Genomic DNA, 16,744 nt, shown 5'->3' with positions numbered 1-16,744 from the left:
CAGAGTCCTCAAGAGTTACTACAGGGGGTCTATCCTTGTGTGATTTATTAACTTAAATCACACAAGGTAACACAGTAAATCACTACTGACTTAAACCCCTATCCCTTTATTCTGAGGGGTAGGGTGTAGGGGAAAGAGCAGACCATACAGAGCATGGGGTAAAATTACTGACAGTTTAAATGTCTGGTAAATGCACTGATCACAGCTGTCAAATAAAGTTTGTATGACTGATTGGAGACTTATTTTTCCAATAAATTGGATTCTGTTTTAAAAGGAGCTGGCTAAACAGATCACATCTATTTTCTTTTGCCGGTTAAAAAAAAGTAATATAACTTAATATAGGCCTATTATAGATATTACTGTTGATTCCGCAATAATGTTATACTTGGTGTATTCGGAAAATGGTGTGCATGCACGCGTGCATGTGCGTGCAGGTGTACGTGCACGCGTGCATGTGCGTGCATGTGCGCGTGTGCACACAAAACCCAGGATCCCCCACCTTTTCATTGACAAATTAAGCACTGTATATATGTATATATACGTGGCCACTGAATTCTATAGGCTCTGCTTTGATACAAATTTGATACAGATTTGAGATCGATTTGATAGATTATTATGTCACTCACACACACACACACACACACACACACACACACACACACACACACACACACACACACACACACACACACACACACACACACACACACACACACACACACACACACACACACACACACACACAGATTGTATTACTAAACTATCTATCTAGGTATACACACACAATAAAAAACTAAACTATAAAGAAATGTATTCTTACTGGAAGAAGTTGGAGGAACTTCATACACCTACTACAAACCATGGATTGACATCTAGACCTACTGCACATACAGTATGAAACAGAGCTGATACCTTTATGTACTATGAGGAAAATAATGCTGCTATTTGTACCCTGTATATATATAAAATGACAATGCGACATAGCTCTGTTTGAACAATGCTGTACCCCCTCCAACTGTATATTTTCAACTGTTTTTTTTATTGTATTTGTGATACTTGCTTTGGCAATGTAAACTTATGTTTTCTCATGCCAATAACGCTCCTTTGAATTGAATTGTATATTACCAAATGCACCCTACGTGGAAAAAAAACAATAGCAGGTCAGGCTTATTGACATCGGTTATTGATTGATTGAAGAATGTATTACAAGCTTGCATTAGAGTAGACCTACAGATTCATGGCTCATTTCCACAGGAACACACTTTATGCATATCATACAGTGGTGTGTTCTAGACTTTTTTTGAGGGCATACGATCAGCTACTATTCGTTTGGCCAGGGCAGACGCTATAGTACATAATCCCTATCAAATACGCTACTTTGAAAGGTTCACGAGGGCAGACGCCGTTCATATTTTATTGTTCCTCCATCACGGAGGTATAGAGGCCGGCGCCTGGCGGCGCCGTGCCTGCGAGGGTGTCCCAAGTCGGGCGAGGTGTGGAGGGTAGTCCCCGACTCCCCGGTGCTATGGAGGTTCCAGCGACCCCCTGGGCTAATCCTACCTGCCCCTGCCTTTTATTTTCCGACAGCAGACGCCGTATACGTGCGTTATAGGTAGAACACACCACTGATCTCATATAACATTGAAAGACAGACGTAAAGAACAAAGTGAATCGTAGAGAACATAAACGTTGTAACGCTTACCGGGTTCGCTGATCACAGCTCAGCAGTGCTTCCTACAGGGCGCGGGGAGAGAACGCACCGATCGATGGTCTGCCTCGGGCAGCATGCATGTCACCGCCGGAGACTGCGGGCTTGTTGTCCAGAGTTAGACTGTCCACGGGGCATGGCGCGGGGAGAAACCGCCGCGATCGGTGGTCTGCCACGGGCAGCATGCATGCCGCGCCATCGGCGGAGGCTGGGGGCTGAGTGTCCACGGCCACGGGGCATGGTTCGGCTGCCTGCTTGGTCTCCATGTGCGGCCATGACTTGCTCTCTGATCAGCGGAGCAACGGTCCGGTAACTTTTTTACAAAATGGACGCCCCCAACCTACAAAGAAACTAGCCCTTCCCTTCCCCCACTCCTCCTAGGTAAAACCTCTACCTTCCGATCTCTCTCTCTATCTCTATCTCTCTAAATAATACGACATCTAGTGATTTTATAACTAATTCTAGCTCATTCTCTCAATATATCTCTCTCTCCCTCTGATTAAGTCACTGAACTCTTTGAGACCCTTGTTTCTGGGGGGAACCGGCCAACCAGCATGCTTGAATTTGGTCAAATGAGCGTGTGATGTCATGCAGGGGCGTCAATTGGGTATGGCAGGGGTATGCAGCTGCCATACCTTGACAGGGGGAAATAATAAAAATGTACTTTTCATCGTGCCTGTTGCTAAGGTATGGCAACATGACTGGTGTCTTCACCAGACACCAGTCATGTTGCCATACCTTAGCTTGTTCTGAACTGACGCCACTGAATTGTCATGCATGACGACCGTCCCATCGTCCAAAAGGGCTGTATCTTGGTTACCGCATAGATCCAACACTGTACTACTGTAATATGAAAAAAAAGGGTCGGGCGGTATATCCCTCCCTACTTTTTAATTGGCAAGATTGCGCAGGAAGTGGCGGGCGGTATATCCCTCCCGTGGCAGTCAAACTGTTAAACTGGGAACGCATGATTACACATTATTTTGAGCTTTAACTATTGAAACATTGCAGATATACAAGCTCACAGCGCGGCACCGAGTGCCACGCTGTGAGCTTGTAGATCTACTATTTCTGACAAATCGTGAACATTTGTGAAAGTCTTTGAATATTTCAAATCCTTCTAAGGGTTTTTTTTTTTTTTTTTTTTTAAACCTATGTTTCTATGTCAGTGGTGCCCAAACCTTTTCATGTGAAGGACCCCCAACATGATATGTATTTGGCCATGGACCCCCATCTCAAAATATTTAGTTCCAGGGACCCCCCAGGAGTAACATTTGAGTAACAAAGAAATACATATATTCAAAGATTTGCACCCATTTCCACAACTTAAAAAAAAAAAAAAAAATAGCAGATATACAAGCTTGACGCACAACACTCGGTTTGATATGGTAGATTAGCTATTTTTCAATAGCTAAAGTATAAAATAATTAAGGGCCCCTCCACCTTGGGCCATATAACTTTCCCCCCCTTCTAAAATAAACTAGTTCATTTCATAGTTCATAATTCTACATTTTGAACTAAAGTTCATGGTTCCCCAAAATGAACTAACTTAGTTCTTTTTTAGTTCTTTTTTTAAACAGAATATTTTTATACTTTTGTCTATTCAATTTTTTCTTCTTTTGTTTATGTCACTGCAAGCTATTATTTGTCAAAATTATTGTCACAGCCCATATAGAACCACACACAGCAATAATTTCATCCAACTTAACATTGAAGTGCCCACAATATTTAGGTGCCCACTAGTGCCCAGTCTTCCTGCACCCTTGTGAAGGCAGAGGTTTCTAAACGTCGCACACATCTGCATGTTTAAGCGTTGGTTAAAATAGCTGATCTACAAGCTCACGTTGTCTCGTGGATGCGACGACACGTTGTGAGCTTGCAGATCTGCTATTTTCGGCGTGCAACTCACATCATACGGCGAAGTATAGTCAGGCTTTACTTGCGAGACGTAACGAGGCGGAGACTCACACAGCGCTTCATGTGAACTTGAAGAGAAGCACCCAGGCAGACAACAGCACCGCTCACATGTCAACGTCCGCGAGGTCTGCAAGTCTGCAGCTGGGTGCTATTGGAGCATGTGAATGAAAAGAAAGATGCGAGGACAGACGACCGCGGACCGCCGCACGAACGAGCCGACGAGTGCCGTTCATGGATGTCAGAATGAACGCGTTCGACAATAGCGTTCATCAAGCAGAAACAAAGAACGTTCAGTTCACGTTCAGCCAAAATATGAATGCATTCGTGAACGATTGTTCATTGAACGCGTTCGGGTACAACACCGCTTGTAGATCTGCTATTTTAGAGTGAAAACGGGAGTGGGCCTGGTATACAGCCTTGGGAATACAGTGAACTAAATATAGGTTTGAAGTGGTTCAAAAAGTAATATTACTTTGACTGTAAACTAATAATCAATAAAGTGTAGTTTGTCTTTTACCTGAGCAGGTGAGTCCAACAGTCTTGTCAGGTGAGCAGGTGTTTCTAGTTGAGTCTGAGGTTCTGCAGTCCAGGAGAACAGACTCACTGCCTTCACACTGGAACTCTTTGGTCCACATGGGAGCCTTCCCTTCTCCATAGAGCGCCCCCTGGAGGACTGAAGGAGCCCCACAGCCAAGCTCCCTACAGACCACCTCTGCATCCTGCTGGTCAAAGTCACCTTCACACACTGACAGCCAGGACTGATCAGACTTCACCTCCACTCTGCCTGAACACCAACCAGGACCATTCACCAACCTCACTGACTCTGGAGAGAGAGAGAGAGAGAGAGAGAGAGAGAGAGAGAGAGAGAGAGAGAGAGAGAGAGAGAGAGAGAGAGACACAGACAGACAGACAGACAGACAGACAGACAGACAGACAGACAGACAGAGAAATTGACAGAGAAAGTGACAATTTAATGACTTTTAGACCTTTATATTAAATTAAAAACAACTAATTATTTTAAAGACAATTAATGCATCAAAACAAATGAATAAACGTATTGGCCGAATTGTAAGAAACAATTATAACGAGGCAAACATTGTGAAAATACTCGATCTACAAGCTGACAACGCCTCATGTTGCGCGGGGGGGGGGGGGGGGGGGGGGGGGGGGATTTATTCTACACCAGGGGTATTCAATTCAATGGGATAGAGCAGGGGGTCCCTGAAATTGTTGAAAAGAAAAAAAATATATATTGGAAACAGATATTGGCCAAATTGTCAGAAAAAATTATAATGAGACGTTGTGAAAATACACAATCTACAAGCTCCTCGCGTTGCGAGGCGTTTTGAGCTTGTAGATCGTCTATTTTCACAACGTTTATTGATGGAACCAAGGCAAAGGCAAACTGAAACCAAATTTTATTTTATTTTATTTTCATTTATTTGGGGTGGGGTGTCTTTATTCTACACCATAAACGTGACCCTCTCCAGCAGAGGTTCAAAGTGGTCCAAGTGAACAAACAACAGAGGAGAAGTTGTGATGTGTGGGGAAGGAGAAGAGCAGGATTACTGTGACCTTGGTGTCAGGGACGGATTAACCCCCGCCAGGGCCCCTGGACCAGCATTATTTTAGGACAAGACCCAAATTCAGAGTGGACATTTTTAACGCTAATATTTGAGTTGGGGGTCCACGGCCAAATGCATATCATTTTGGGGGTCCTTAACCACTGATAGGCTGATTCTACAAATAAACTCATGTTGCTTTATAAGTGGTTCTCATAGTTTGTCATTTCAAGGACCCCCAAAATGATATGCATTTGGCTGCGGACCCCCATCTCAATATATGTTGTTCCAGGGACCCCCATCTCAATATATGTTGTTCCAGGGACCCCCATCTCAATACATGTTGTTCCAGGGACCCCCATCTCAATACATGTTGTTCCAGGGACCCCCAGAAGCAAAGCTATTAGATAAAAATGTTCACTCTGAATTTGGTTCCCTCTCCTGAGCAACATTATCCACTTCCTCTGGACACGGACACACACACACACACACACACACACACACACACACACACACACACACACACACACACACACACACACACACACACACACACACACACACACACACACACACACACACACACACACAGACAGACAGACAGACAGACAGACAGACAGACAGACAGACAGACAGTATAGATTAGTGTCATTGTTGAAGTCATGTTACCTGAACAGATCAGCTCCAGACTGGAGAAGTCTCTATCAGACTGTCTTATACCTCCACACTCCCTCAGTGAAGATTCAGATCCAACACATTTAGATGTAATCCTCCATGTAGGTTGCCATGTAGAACCACGTCTCCTCTCTGTAGAAACAACAGAGCCACAGCCCAGCTGTCTACACACTACAGATGAATGCTGACGGTTCCAGCCATAAGGAAGCACTGTTCTCCATTCTCTCTGGTGTTTCACCTCCAGTCTACCAGTACAGCGTCTGGCTCCTCCCACCAACCTGACATCATCAGACTCTGTACACAGACAATAGAATAAACAGTTAAATAAAGTAATATTACTTTTATATTACTTCTAGGTTAAAATGTATAATATTGATGTGTTTATTGATGTTTGTTTACCTGTTGTGTGGAGAGCCTGGAGAGCTGAAGAGAAACATGATCACATTAATGAGTCTGAGTGAAACCAGTGGGGGAAGAAGTACTGGAGTAAAAGTATCAATACATACTCTGTTACAAGTAAAAGTATCAATAAATACTCTGTTACAAGTAAAAGTATCAATAAATACTCTGTTACAAGTAAAACTATCAATACCACAATATAGAAATACTCTGTTTCAAGCAGTGGTGTAAAGTAACTAAGTACATTTACTTAAGTACTGTACTTAAGTACAATTGTTAGGTATTTGTACTTTACTTGAGTATTCCCTATTTCCAATACTTTAACTTCTACTCCACTACACTTCAGATGCAAATATTGTACTTTTACTCAATTTATTTTGAAACGTAAGTTACTAATTACTTTACAGATATAAATTATAATATTATAAATCATAACAACATAAGAACAGAAAATGTAAAATCCTACTTTAAGAGTTTTTATTATTAAAAAAAGAAAAAACAAACAAAATATTTAAAAAAGTAAAAATAGCCAATCTACAAGCTCAAAACACGTCACGATACAACACATTGTGAGCTTGTAGATCAGCTATTTTAATCACTTGTGTGAGACTCTCTTGTATGAATAAGTATGGCATTTATTAACCCCTTAAAACCAGGAAAGCATCAGTGTCATTTTAGCTTCTAGCTTTGGCTGTTTGAAAATAGCAGATGTACAAGCTCACAGTGTGCCACTTTGTGCTGCACTGTGAGCTTGTACATCTGCCCCATCTGGTGCCTTGGTGCCTTGTTGTTTCCTCTGTAGGCTGCTGCTATTATTTTGAAGGGCCGGGTGGGGTTGTTTTTGCGCAGATGGATTATCACTTGACTTCAACGTTTACGTCATCTAGTCACATGACAGTGTGCGCCCAGCCGAGTGCTGTTTGTACTGTAAACATGCCAGCCTTGGGATGATTTTTTTTTTTTTTTTAGTAAATGAAGTCTCTTTATGGGCCTTGAAGTATCTTAAAGTCTATGAGTTCGACTATTTACTCAACTTCGTTGCTTGGAGAGAAGATATTAAGAAGAGAGACAGCCAGGCAGGCAGGAACGCAGACAGGCAAAGATGGTTTGATTCCAGGTTTATTGTATAGATATAGGGAGCCACAGCACAGAGGCACAGCAGCCCTCCGGCATCTGGCCAAGAATGAATGAATGAATAGATAGACAGACAGACAGACAGACAGACAGACAGACAGACAGACAGACAGACAGACAGACAGACAGACAGACAGACAGATACTTTATTGATCCCCGAGGGGAAATTCAGATATCCCATAGCTACATACAGGCATATTAGTTAAAAACACAACACAAAAAGAGGAATTGGACACAGGTTAAAAACAGAGAGTGAATACACATAAAAACATTAAAACGCATTTAAAAAGGTAACCATGGGGATAATAATAAATAGTCCATTGCATAGGCCTAAAAAACTAATTAGTAGTCCAGGTCTAGCGGCCATCGAATTAAAAAGTCTAATGGCGGAGGGAATACAAGTGTTCTTAAAACGATTATTGTTGCAGGGCCATGAACGGAACATGTCCTTACGACTGCTTTTCTGGCCTTTTAGGATGTTGTGGAGAGGATGGCTAGCATTGCTCATTATGGCCCTGCTCTTGTTATTTGTGCACCTCTCCACAACCAATTCCAGTGAGTCCGGCCTCTCCCCCAGAACGGAGCCAGCCTTCTTCACCAGCTTGTTCAGCCGCTTAGCGTCCTTGTCCATCAGGCTGCCTCCCCAGCAGACTGCAGCGTAGAACATGACACTTGCCACAGCTGACTGGTAGAACATGTGCAGCATTCTACTGCACACATCAAAGGACCGGAGCCTCCTCAGGAAGAAGAGCCTACTCTGAGTCTTTTTATAGACAGCCTCAGAGTTCAGAGCCACCCAATACATTATTTTGCCCAGGTTTTATACATTTCTAAGACACATTCTGTCTTTCTATTGGTCCAGACCTCCAGAGATGTTTATTAGATTGGTATCTCCTCAATACGCTGACTGCCTTGTGGCAGAAGGCCCTGTTGACGGTAAACACCTATCAATAGCTACTCACAGCAGGTAACATTTTACACAAAGACAAGGGCCTGACACCCACCCCAAAATAGAGAATGGAGAAACACCAATATGCAAGATCTTTAGTATGTTAATACAGTCCTGGGAGCAGACCTTTGCCCCTGTCCCACTCCTATCTGACACCCTTGAGTTTGGAGTAGAAATGAGAGTACAATAAGTACAAAATATGTGAAATGTGGTTTGATAGGATACCGCAGCCTCTCAATGGATTTACTATGGAGGAGCTTCACTTTGCGTGCACGCCCAACGTGCGTTGTAAACAAATCGCGGACATTTCCGTTGTGGGCTGGACCGGTGCGACGTACAGTAAGTAATAATACTTTTAATGTATTTACAGTAACAGTGACGGTGAGCGTTGTCAACGGCACCATGATATTAACCCTTTAAATGACGGTGAGGACTGTCAAAGGCAGCAGAAGTGTTAACACTTTGACTGCCACAATGTTAAGGGTTTTAAGGGTAAAACCCTTGCCACCATAGAGGCCCATTCATTTTTGACGGAATAAATTGAAAATGGTAGGATGTACGAAAATTGACAAAAATTTCAGAGAATATAGAGTCGGAACCTTAGCTTTCACCATAAAAATTTCGTCCTGCTGTGGTGTTCTGCTGTGGAGAAACCTGAGGGAGAGCGAAAGCTGTACAGATGAAAAAGGAGCATCAGAAATTTACTTTCTGAGATAATTGAGGTCAAAGGAAAAAAACTTTCAGAAGCCCTAGAAACAAATTGGTAAATGGTACAAGAACACACAGTACCTCTAAATGAAGAACAGGGTGCCGGCCATAATGCTGAAAAAAAAAAGTTAAAAAAAGTTGTACCGTGGTCTAGTTATAAGGCAGGAAAGTGGAAGAAGCCAGGAGACTGACAGAGGCTCTTTTTTCATCTTCCCAGGATGAAGGAGAGACAGAGTAGAATCCACTGTGTTTTGACCTGGGATTTTTTATTCAAGCCTTCAGTTAGACATCAGACATCTCAAAAATAAAGATAAAAACTCTGATAAAGATTAAAAAAAAACTTTACATTGCTGTTTCACTTCAGTATAGTTGTAGATGTGTTCCATTGCAATCATCATTTTAGTCACTTCAAACTAAAACGGTCAAACTACCCTGAGCAATTCAAAGTCATAATACATAAAATTAAATAAAAATGTATGTACATTCATATGGAAATGTTTGTATTGACAAATTCAAGCCAACTGCGACAAACTTCACCATGTTAGAATCCAGACCAGGCAACTGCAAGTAAGAGTAATTATGAAAAAAAAAAACATAATTACCATAAGGTATATATAATTATTTGCTATACATTTTATATACACAGGTACATATATTTCCAAAATAGCAGATCTACAAGCTCATAGCCCGGCACCGCGCTATGAGCTTGTAGATCTGCCATTTACATATGATGCCTAATAGCCGATCTACAAGCTCATAGCCCAGCAAGGCACTATGAGCTTAGTATTTTCATGGCTCTCCTTTTAGTAGACCTTGTACCAGTGAACTGTACCGTCATGAAACTGTACCTTTTCCTATGCAAACTTCTAATAAAGTCTTCAATCAATCAATCAATCAATCCCTTCTTTGTATTTACCTACTGTATGTTTTTATACTGTTTTTTATTTCCCTCTTTTTTCCTGACTATATCTACTGCATAGTACTGTGTTCTATCCGTCTGTCATTCAATGTTATATGAGATACTGCAATGGTTTACTATGGAAATAAGCATAGTCTTTTCATGGATCTCATGATCTCCTTTTAGTAGACCTTGTACCAGTGAACTGTACCGTCATGAAACTGTACCTTTTCCTATGCAAACTTCTAATAAAGTCTTCAATCAATCAATCAATCAATCAATCAATCAATCAATCAATCAATCAATCTCTCTCTCCCCAACTTTCTCTCTTGTATCATGGCTGTAAGGTTTATTCTAACGCAGTTGGTTCTCTAGCGAAAAAAAGAGAGAGAGAGAGAGAGAGAGAGAGAGAGAGGGAGAGAGAGAGGGAGAGAGAGAGAGAGAGAGAGAGAGAGAGGAAGAGAGAGAGGAAATCTGAGCAGGCTTAGCAAACAACGTTGGCACCGCTTCGATGGGTTACCTTTAGAATAAAACACGATAAAACTATAAACATACAATGAGGATTACCACTGGGATTCTTTTTCGATCTCCATCTCGCTGGATTGGTCAGACTGCGACGTTTGCGAGTGACTTATAGTGGTTGTTTTGCTGGGATGTGTTTGTTTTGCACTAAATGGAGCATCTGTCCTCCTTTCTCACCAAGCTAAGCTAAAGAGGCGTCAATTGGGTATGGCAAGCTATGGCAGCTGCCATACCTTGGCTACAGGGGGAATATAATAAAATGTACTGTAATCGTGCCTGTTGTAAAGTTATGGTAACATGACTGGTGTCTTGCACGCGAGCCTCGCGCGCGTGAAAGACACCAGTCATGTTGCCATAACTTAGCTTTTTCTGAACTGACGCCGCTGAGCTAAACGCCCTGCTCGATCGGTGGTCCGCGCGCGGACCACCTGTTGTGATCCGAGATGAGCATAATCATCTCTCATCTCATGCTTGCTCTCGGAGCGACGTCGGCGACCCCCCCAAACACGCCAATACACCACTGTATATCAATCAATCAATCTAGCAACAACCACTTACTTTATATAGCAGTTCTTTTCGCTGCGACGCCGCGGCTCGGTGGTCCCTGGTGGCCTGGTCGATGAACCATGACGATCCAGTAAAACTTTTCAGATCACATGTAACGGCTGTAGAAGTAGTCCTCAGTAGTATAGTAAAGCACTAAACTAAACCCCCCCCAAACACATGGCTGCTGCTCCTTCCGTGAATGCCGTCCATCCAGCAATCCCAGGCCTGGGGAGGACGGTCATGTACCAAATCACCATGGTAACACAAGGTAACACAAGCTGATTGGCCACACAATGGTAACCATGGTGATTTTAGTCATTCCAGGGCCCAGGACGGCTGAATCCAAGCGTCAGTGATACATATGCTCCTAATCTTGTGTTAATTAAAAAAAAGACATTCCGGCGTCAACTGACGCCGGTGGCAGCGCGGGGGGGGGGGTAAAAGCGTGACGTCATATGACCTCCGTGGCGGTCAAAGTGTTAATTAGCAGCAACGGTTCACAAAACCGTTTCTATCGATCAATCAAACTTTATTAAGAACGCTTGGTCCATTTGTGGAGTGCAGTTTGCTTCCAGGTTGTCCTGACAGGCAGTGCATTCTGTCTTCATTAAATATTATTGGTCATTCATGAAGAACAATGATCCTAGCCAGGATGTACCAACTGACAAGGCCTGGTAAAATGTGGGTGAGCACAGATGTGAGCTTGTACATCGGCTATTTTAAAATAGCCTACATTTAAATATTTACAGGGACTTAATACAATCATTTGTCATGGAAGTGGACTTCCCAAGCAACATGGAACTGTGTGTTTCTCCACTGGCACTGGCTGGCAGTCAGTTAGGTTGCATGCTTTGTACACGGGCTGTCACATGCGATGGTGTGTCTCATAGAAAAATGCTACCTTAGGGGGGCACCATTTCACAGGAGAACATCAGTATGAATGAGTCTGATTAACTCCAGTCTGGCGGCCATTACCGGTATTACATTTCATAGGGGTGACATAGCGGCACAGCGCCCTTGGAGACTTGGTGCCCCAGGCAAACGTCGGTTTCGCCTCTCCCAATGGGTGGCGCTGCTAGCGGTTTCACTCATTCAGGTTTTGTCACAGAACTGTGTGACTGTGGCCTCTCTGCACTTATCTATTGGATTTAACATTCTACAAACACAAACGTTACCTTTGTTATCATTTTATGATAGATGATTAACCTTTGTGGCAAGTGGGCATAGCCTGGCTCCAGCCAATAGACCCGCCCACTCTCTGAGTGAACTGCATCTCTTGGTCTGGATGTGTCATATGACGTGGCTCTTGCTAACGAAAACCTCTCAAACCGAGCGAAACCGACCAATGAATTCAAAGCAAGAGAGAGGGGGGGTGGGGTGAAAATCAACAGAAACATTGGAGGGAGGGGTGGCTGCGTGGCTCACCAGAGTTCTTAATTGCTCCCTTTGAACTTCAAAAGGGCAGTCATTGATTGAGCCATACAAGTGTCGAATAGCTCGTTAGTGATTCTCTCTAATCAGTGAAACATCAAAGACAGTGACCTGTTGGGTGCATGTCATTGAGGGGAGGGGGAGGAGGGATTGTTTTGTGTGCAAAAGTCAAACACAACCCCTCCCACCAGATCGCTTGTGATTGGGAATTTCAAATTTGAAATCCCCTCCCCTTTTCAATCAAATAGTATGCAGACAGGCTCAGACTCTTAAGCTCCAGCGTAGAGTCTTGAAATCAGGCTAAAGTGGGCATGACCTTTGGGCAAGTAGAACATGACCTGTACTCTCCCAACGGGCAAGTACCTCTGAGACCTTAGTGTCAATTAGTGGTGGAAAAAGTACCCACGTTTCTTACTTAAGTAAAAGTATCAATAATGTAATATAGAAATACTCTGTTACAAGTAAAAGTCTGAAATTCAAAATGTACTTGAGTAAAAGTAAACCAAGCACAGGTACTCATAATGCAGAATGTCCCATGCATTTCAATCGTTAAAAATAATGAAAATAACAGATCTATAAGCTTACGAAGCAACCTTCGATTTAAAGCAACAACCTAAAAGCTCACAACTCTCGCTACGAGCATATAGATCATTTTTTTCGGCAAGAAGGTTTGGTGTAGAGGGAAAAGAGAGCAGACCAAGTACATGGGTGAAAGGTCAAGTTTACTAAGTATTGAGGTTTAAGTGGTTAAATGCAATGATTACTATCACAATATAGAGCTATTTAACACTGTTACTGAACAAACACTCTATAGCAATGATTACTGTCACAATATAAAGCTATTTAACACTGTTACTGAACAAACACTCTATAGCAATGATTACTGTCACAATATAGAGCTATTTAACACTGTTACTGAACACTGTACAGCAGGCACGTGCAGAGAGAATTGGAGGGGCAGGGGCTCAAGTCTGAGAGGGGCACCTTCTGCCAGCGAAACTTTTTTGTCACATTTTTGGCACATAAATAGCCATATTTTGGTGCATTAATCCCTTTCAGCAATTTGAGGGTTAAATCACATTCATTTGACGTCTTAGCCGTAACCTAACGCTTGGTTTATATGAGGTCTCCTGGGAGTTTTTTCACCGTCTAGACATAACCCAGATTTAAACAAGTCGTTGTTTCAACGTGATTTAAACAACGTGAGCGGCCAGCAAAAGTAGAGCCAGCAGGGTTTAAAATCAAAAAAAATGTGGTTCTGAGAGCCGTACCCTACCTGGACCACCGCAACTGATCGAATTTGTAATGCATTATTGCACTGTTATTATTTGACAGGGAGTCGACAGGGTTCAAACTCGGGAACTTCTGGTAATGAAACATGTGCGCTACTGCTGGACCACGACAACCACTTGAATCTGTGATGTGTTCCAGCACTATTAGTATTTGACATATCGCGTCGGCGCATTTTGTTTGACAACGCAAACTAACTATATTGATGCATAGCTATAAAACGATTTTATTTAATCATTATCATTGAATATGGTGGGGTGGGGATGTGGCCGGGGAGACATGCAGTCTTGTGTGTTTGTGTCTGTTGCTGTCAGAATGAATTATGTAACTCAGAGAAGTAACAGTATGCTGTCATGAGCAGCACCATGGCATTATGCCGTTATTTATTACAATTTTAGAATTTTTCAAAGGACTTATTGCCCAGATTTTTAGACGGCTAAATGATGTGTAATGGCCAGAAAACTGCTCAGTGGATGCACACTACAACTATTAAGGTAGAACCCGGAGGTCTAATCATTTCAAGCTATACTGTTAGCATCCGATAATGAACAACTTGATAAAAATGTAAAACATATGTTATGGTCTAAAAATGGTTTTCATTAAAACGTTGATATACAGTATGGTTCAAGTGAAAACGCCAAATGGCTGCTAAAACGAAACAAACTATTTTAATACCAATACCTCTTAAAAAGCATTTAGTCCAATATTTGACAATCAAGAGTGCGAATTAAAGCTGTTTTTTACAAGCAACAAGTATGGAATAATGCATATAATTCGATCAGCTAGAATTGGTCTAAAGAAAGACCAAAAATAGACCGGTGAAATTAGGTCTTGATATAGACTAGACATCTAAATCAGGTTTTGTGCTCAGTGGGATGAATAGACAAAGAACTATGACTGCAGTGTTGACTGTAGACCGCAGACTGTTGAGACCAACGCTACTGCATCAAAGAAGATACACTGCACTATAGGCTAATATCCACTATCCACAACACAGCCATGTTTTCGTGGCAAGACACAATAAATGAATAGTAAAGAGAATAAAGAAAAGATGCAAGGCCGATCTCGTTGTGTACCTGATAATTGAACTGTAAGCGTTTTTTGGATTTACAGCAATCCTCTAGCCAGCATGAAAGTGACAGACAGATTCAATGAACTCACATCATGGTGCGGTCGGATATTCCAAAAGTTTAACGTAGGGTACTTCCAAAGTGTGCATGTTGTTTTCAAGTCACAGATGCATGGTGTTGGCTAAATCTTGCGTTTAATCCATTTGGGTTACTTATTGCATTCATTGATTGAATGTGAGTGGACATGTGCCGGCAAGGTTTCAATTGTGCATATACTTCACTGTGCGCGGTATCGCGCACCGAAAATAGCCGATCTACAAGCTCACAACGCGTCGCGTCACAGCGCAACATGTTGTGAGCTTGTAGATCAGCTATAATTCTGTGCTCGCACTGCACAGCACTGCACGCAATTAAGCAAGATCTTCTTTCTTCTACAGCCTGCAGGTGCGCGGGCGGCAGGCTGTATTGATGTCTAGCCAGCGAAAATAGCCAATCTACAGGTTCACAAGGCGCTGCGTTGCGCCGCGTTGTGAGCTTGTAGATCGGCTATAATTCTGTGCGCGCACTGCACAGCACAGCACAGCACTGCACAGCACAGCACTGCACGGCACTTGCGGCACTGCAGGGGCCCGGGCAATTATTTCAAAATAAAACGATACATTCCAGTACAGTACAGGAGAGTAAGAAAGGGGCAGTTCTCTTGCATGTTGTCTTCTAGTAGGGCATGGAGATTGGAGAGGAGCATTTTGCATTTATTTTTCTTCACCGTAGTAAAAGTAGTAAAAGGGCACTTTTTCTTTGACGGCCAAAAGGGCAGGGGCTCAAGCACCCTTTGATGTCTATGTGTGCACGTGCCTGTTTGGTAAGGTCTTTCGCATTATGTAAACACCTACATAAAGTGAGTGAAAGACCACACATTGGACTGTTGGATTGAAACTTGAAACACATAGAGCTGAATTATGTTAAACTGCATTCATATAGTAGACAACTACTTTAACCCATTTAGACCGGGAACGCAAAATGCGTTTCTACCTTTCAGGCCGGGAACGCAAAATGCTGTTTATCCTTTCAGACCGGGAACGCAAAATGCGTTTCCTGTAGTTTTTACCCTCTTCTGGTCTCGTGGCCAATGAAATGCATCAGGAGGCGATGACGTATGCTTCCCTGACTACCGCAAAGCATTCTGGGTTTTTTTCTTTTTTGTTGTTGTTTTTTATTTATTTTTTGTCAGAGAATCCCAGTGCAGCTTCTCATAGCGGCGAAATGGAAGACGCGTTGAGCGAAGGCAAACCAGGCCCGCTGGAATTGGCATTGTTATTGTTACGTGATATGTTTGGAAACAACGACGATGATGAAGAAGTGTTTCATGGATTTTATGAGGACTGGATAACTTTTCACGGAGGCACTTTGACACGGCTAGTTTCAGAGACCTACTCTTTGCTAGCACAGAGTCAACCCCAAACTCCAGAACAACAGATTTGCAGCTATCTGGAGGTAATAACACTTATAAAATGATTATGATGATATGGTTCATTCATTCACATACACAGGCGCACACACACGCGCGCACGCACATATAATAATAATAATGACAAATGTCGCTCGCCAGATTTACCGTTATATGGAGCTAAAAACAAGAATTGACACAGTCAATATAAAATCTGGTGGAATGGTGTGGTGAAAAGTCAGGGACTTTGAACAGTCTATCCATAATGAGTGGGGCGTGAACACAGCAATATTAAGAAAGCGAAGAGAAGTAATGTTGCATAGTTGTGGTGGAACAACAAGAATTGAAATATTCAACATAAAGGCTGGTGGATTGTTGTTTCTTGTCAAAGTGGTGGCCTATGGTGTAAGACCTATGGTGTAAGGTCTCAAATATTTGCTAATTATGTTTCTATGTGCTACATAGGCTGAGAAATGTATTTTTGGGTT

The 16,744-nt window shown here is 42.4% G+C and overlaps 1 protein-coding gene across 9 annotated transcripts in view; it reads right to left on the bottom strand.

Annotated features, from left to right (window-relative positions):
* The window catches only part of LOC308285913 (antigen WC1.1-like), a 684,166-nt gene that overhangs the window by 39,298 nt on the left and 628,124 nt on the right, over window positions 1–16,744 (bottom strand). For 6 of the 9 annotated variants that reach the window (XM_080726813.1, XM_080726814.1, XM_080726816.1 and 3 more), the window contains 2 exons: window positions 5,857–6,156; window positions 4,143–4,448 (listed from right to left, as the gene is read on the bottom strand). In XM_080726813.1, the coding sequence (XP_080582939.1) occupies window positions 4,143–4,448; window positions 5,857–6,156 (606 nt within the window). Of the gene's footprint in view, window positions 1–4,142; window positions 4,449–5,856; window positions 6,157–6,261; window positions 6,286–16,744 lie in introns of all 9 variants that reach the window. The other 3 variants (XM_080726820.1, XM_080726821.1, XM_080726817.1) reach the window with 2 other exon arrangements.

Source organism: Nannobrachium achirus (assembly GCF_963921795.1).
Source record: "Nannobrachium achirus genome assembly, chromosome: 5".
Lineage (NCBI taxonomy): Eukaryota > Metazoa > Chordata > Actinopteri > Myctophiformes > Myctophidae > Nannobrachium > Nannobrachium achirus.
Note: the sequence above shows the minus strand (reverse complement) of the source record. Positions and strands in the feature narration are given on the sequence as shown.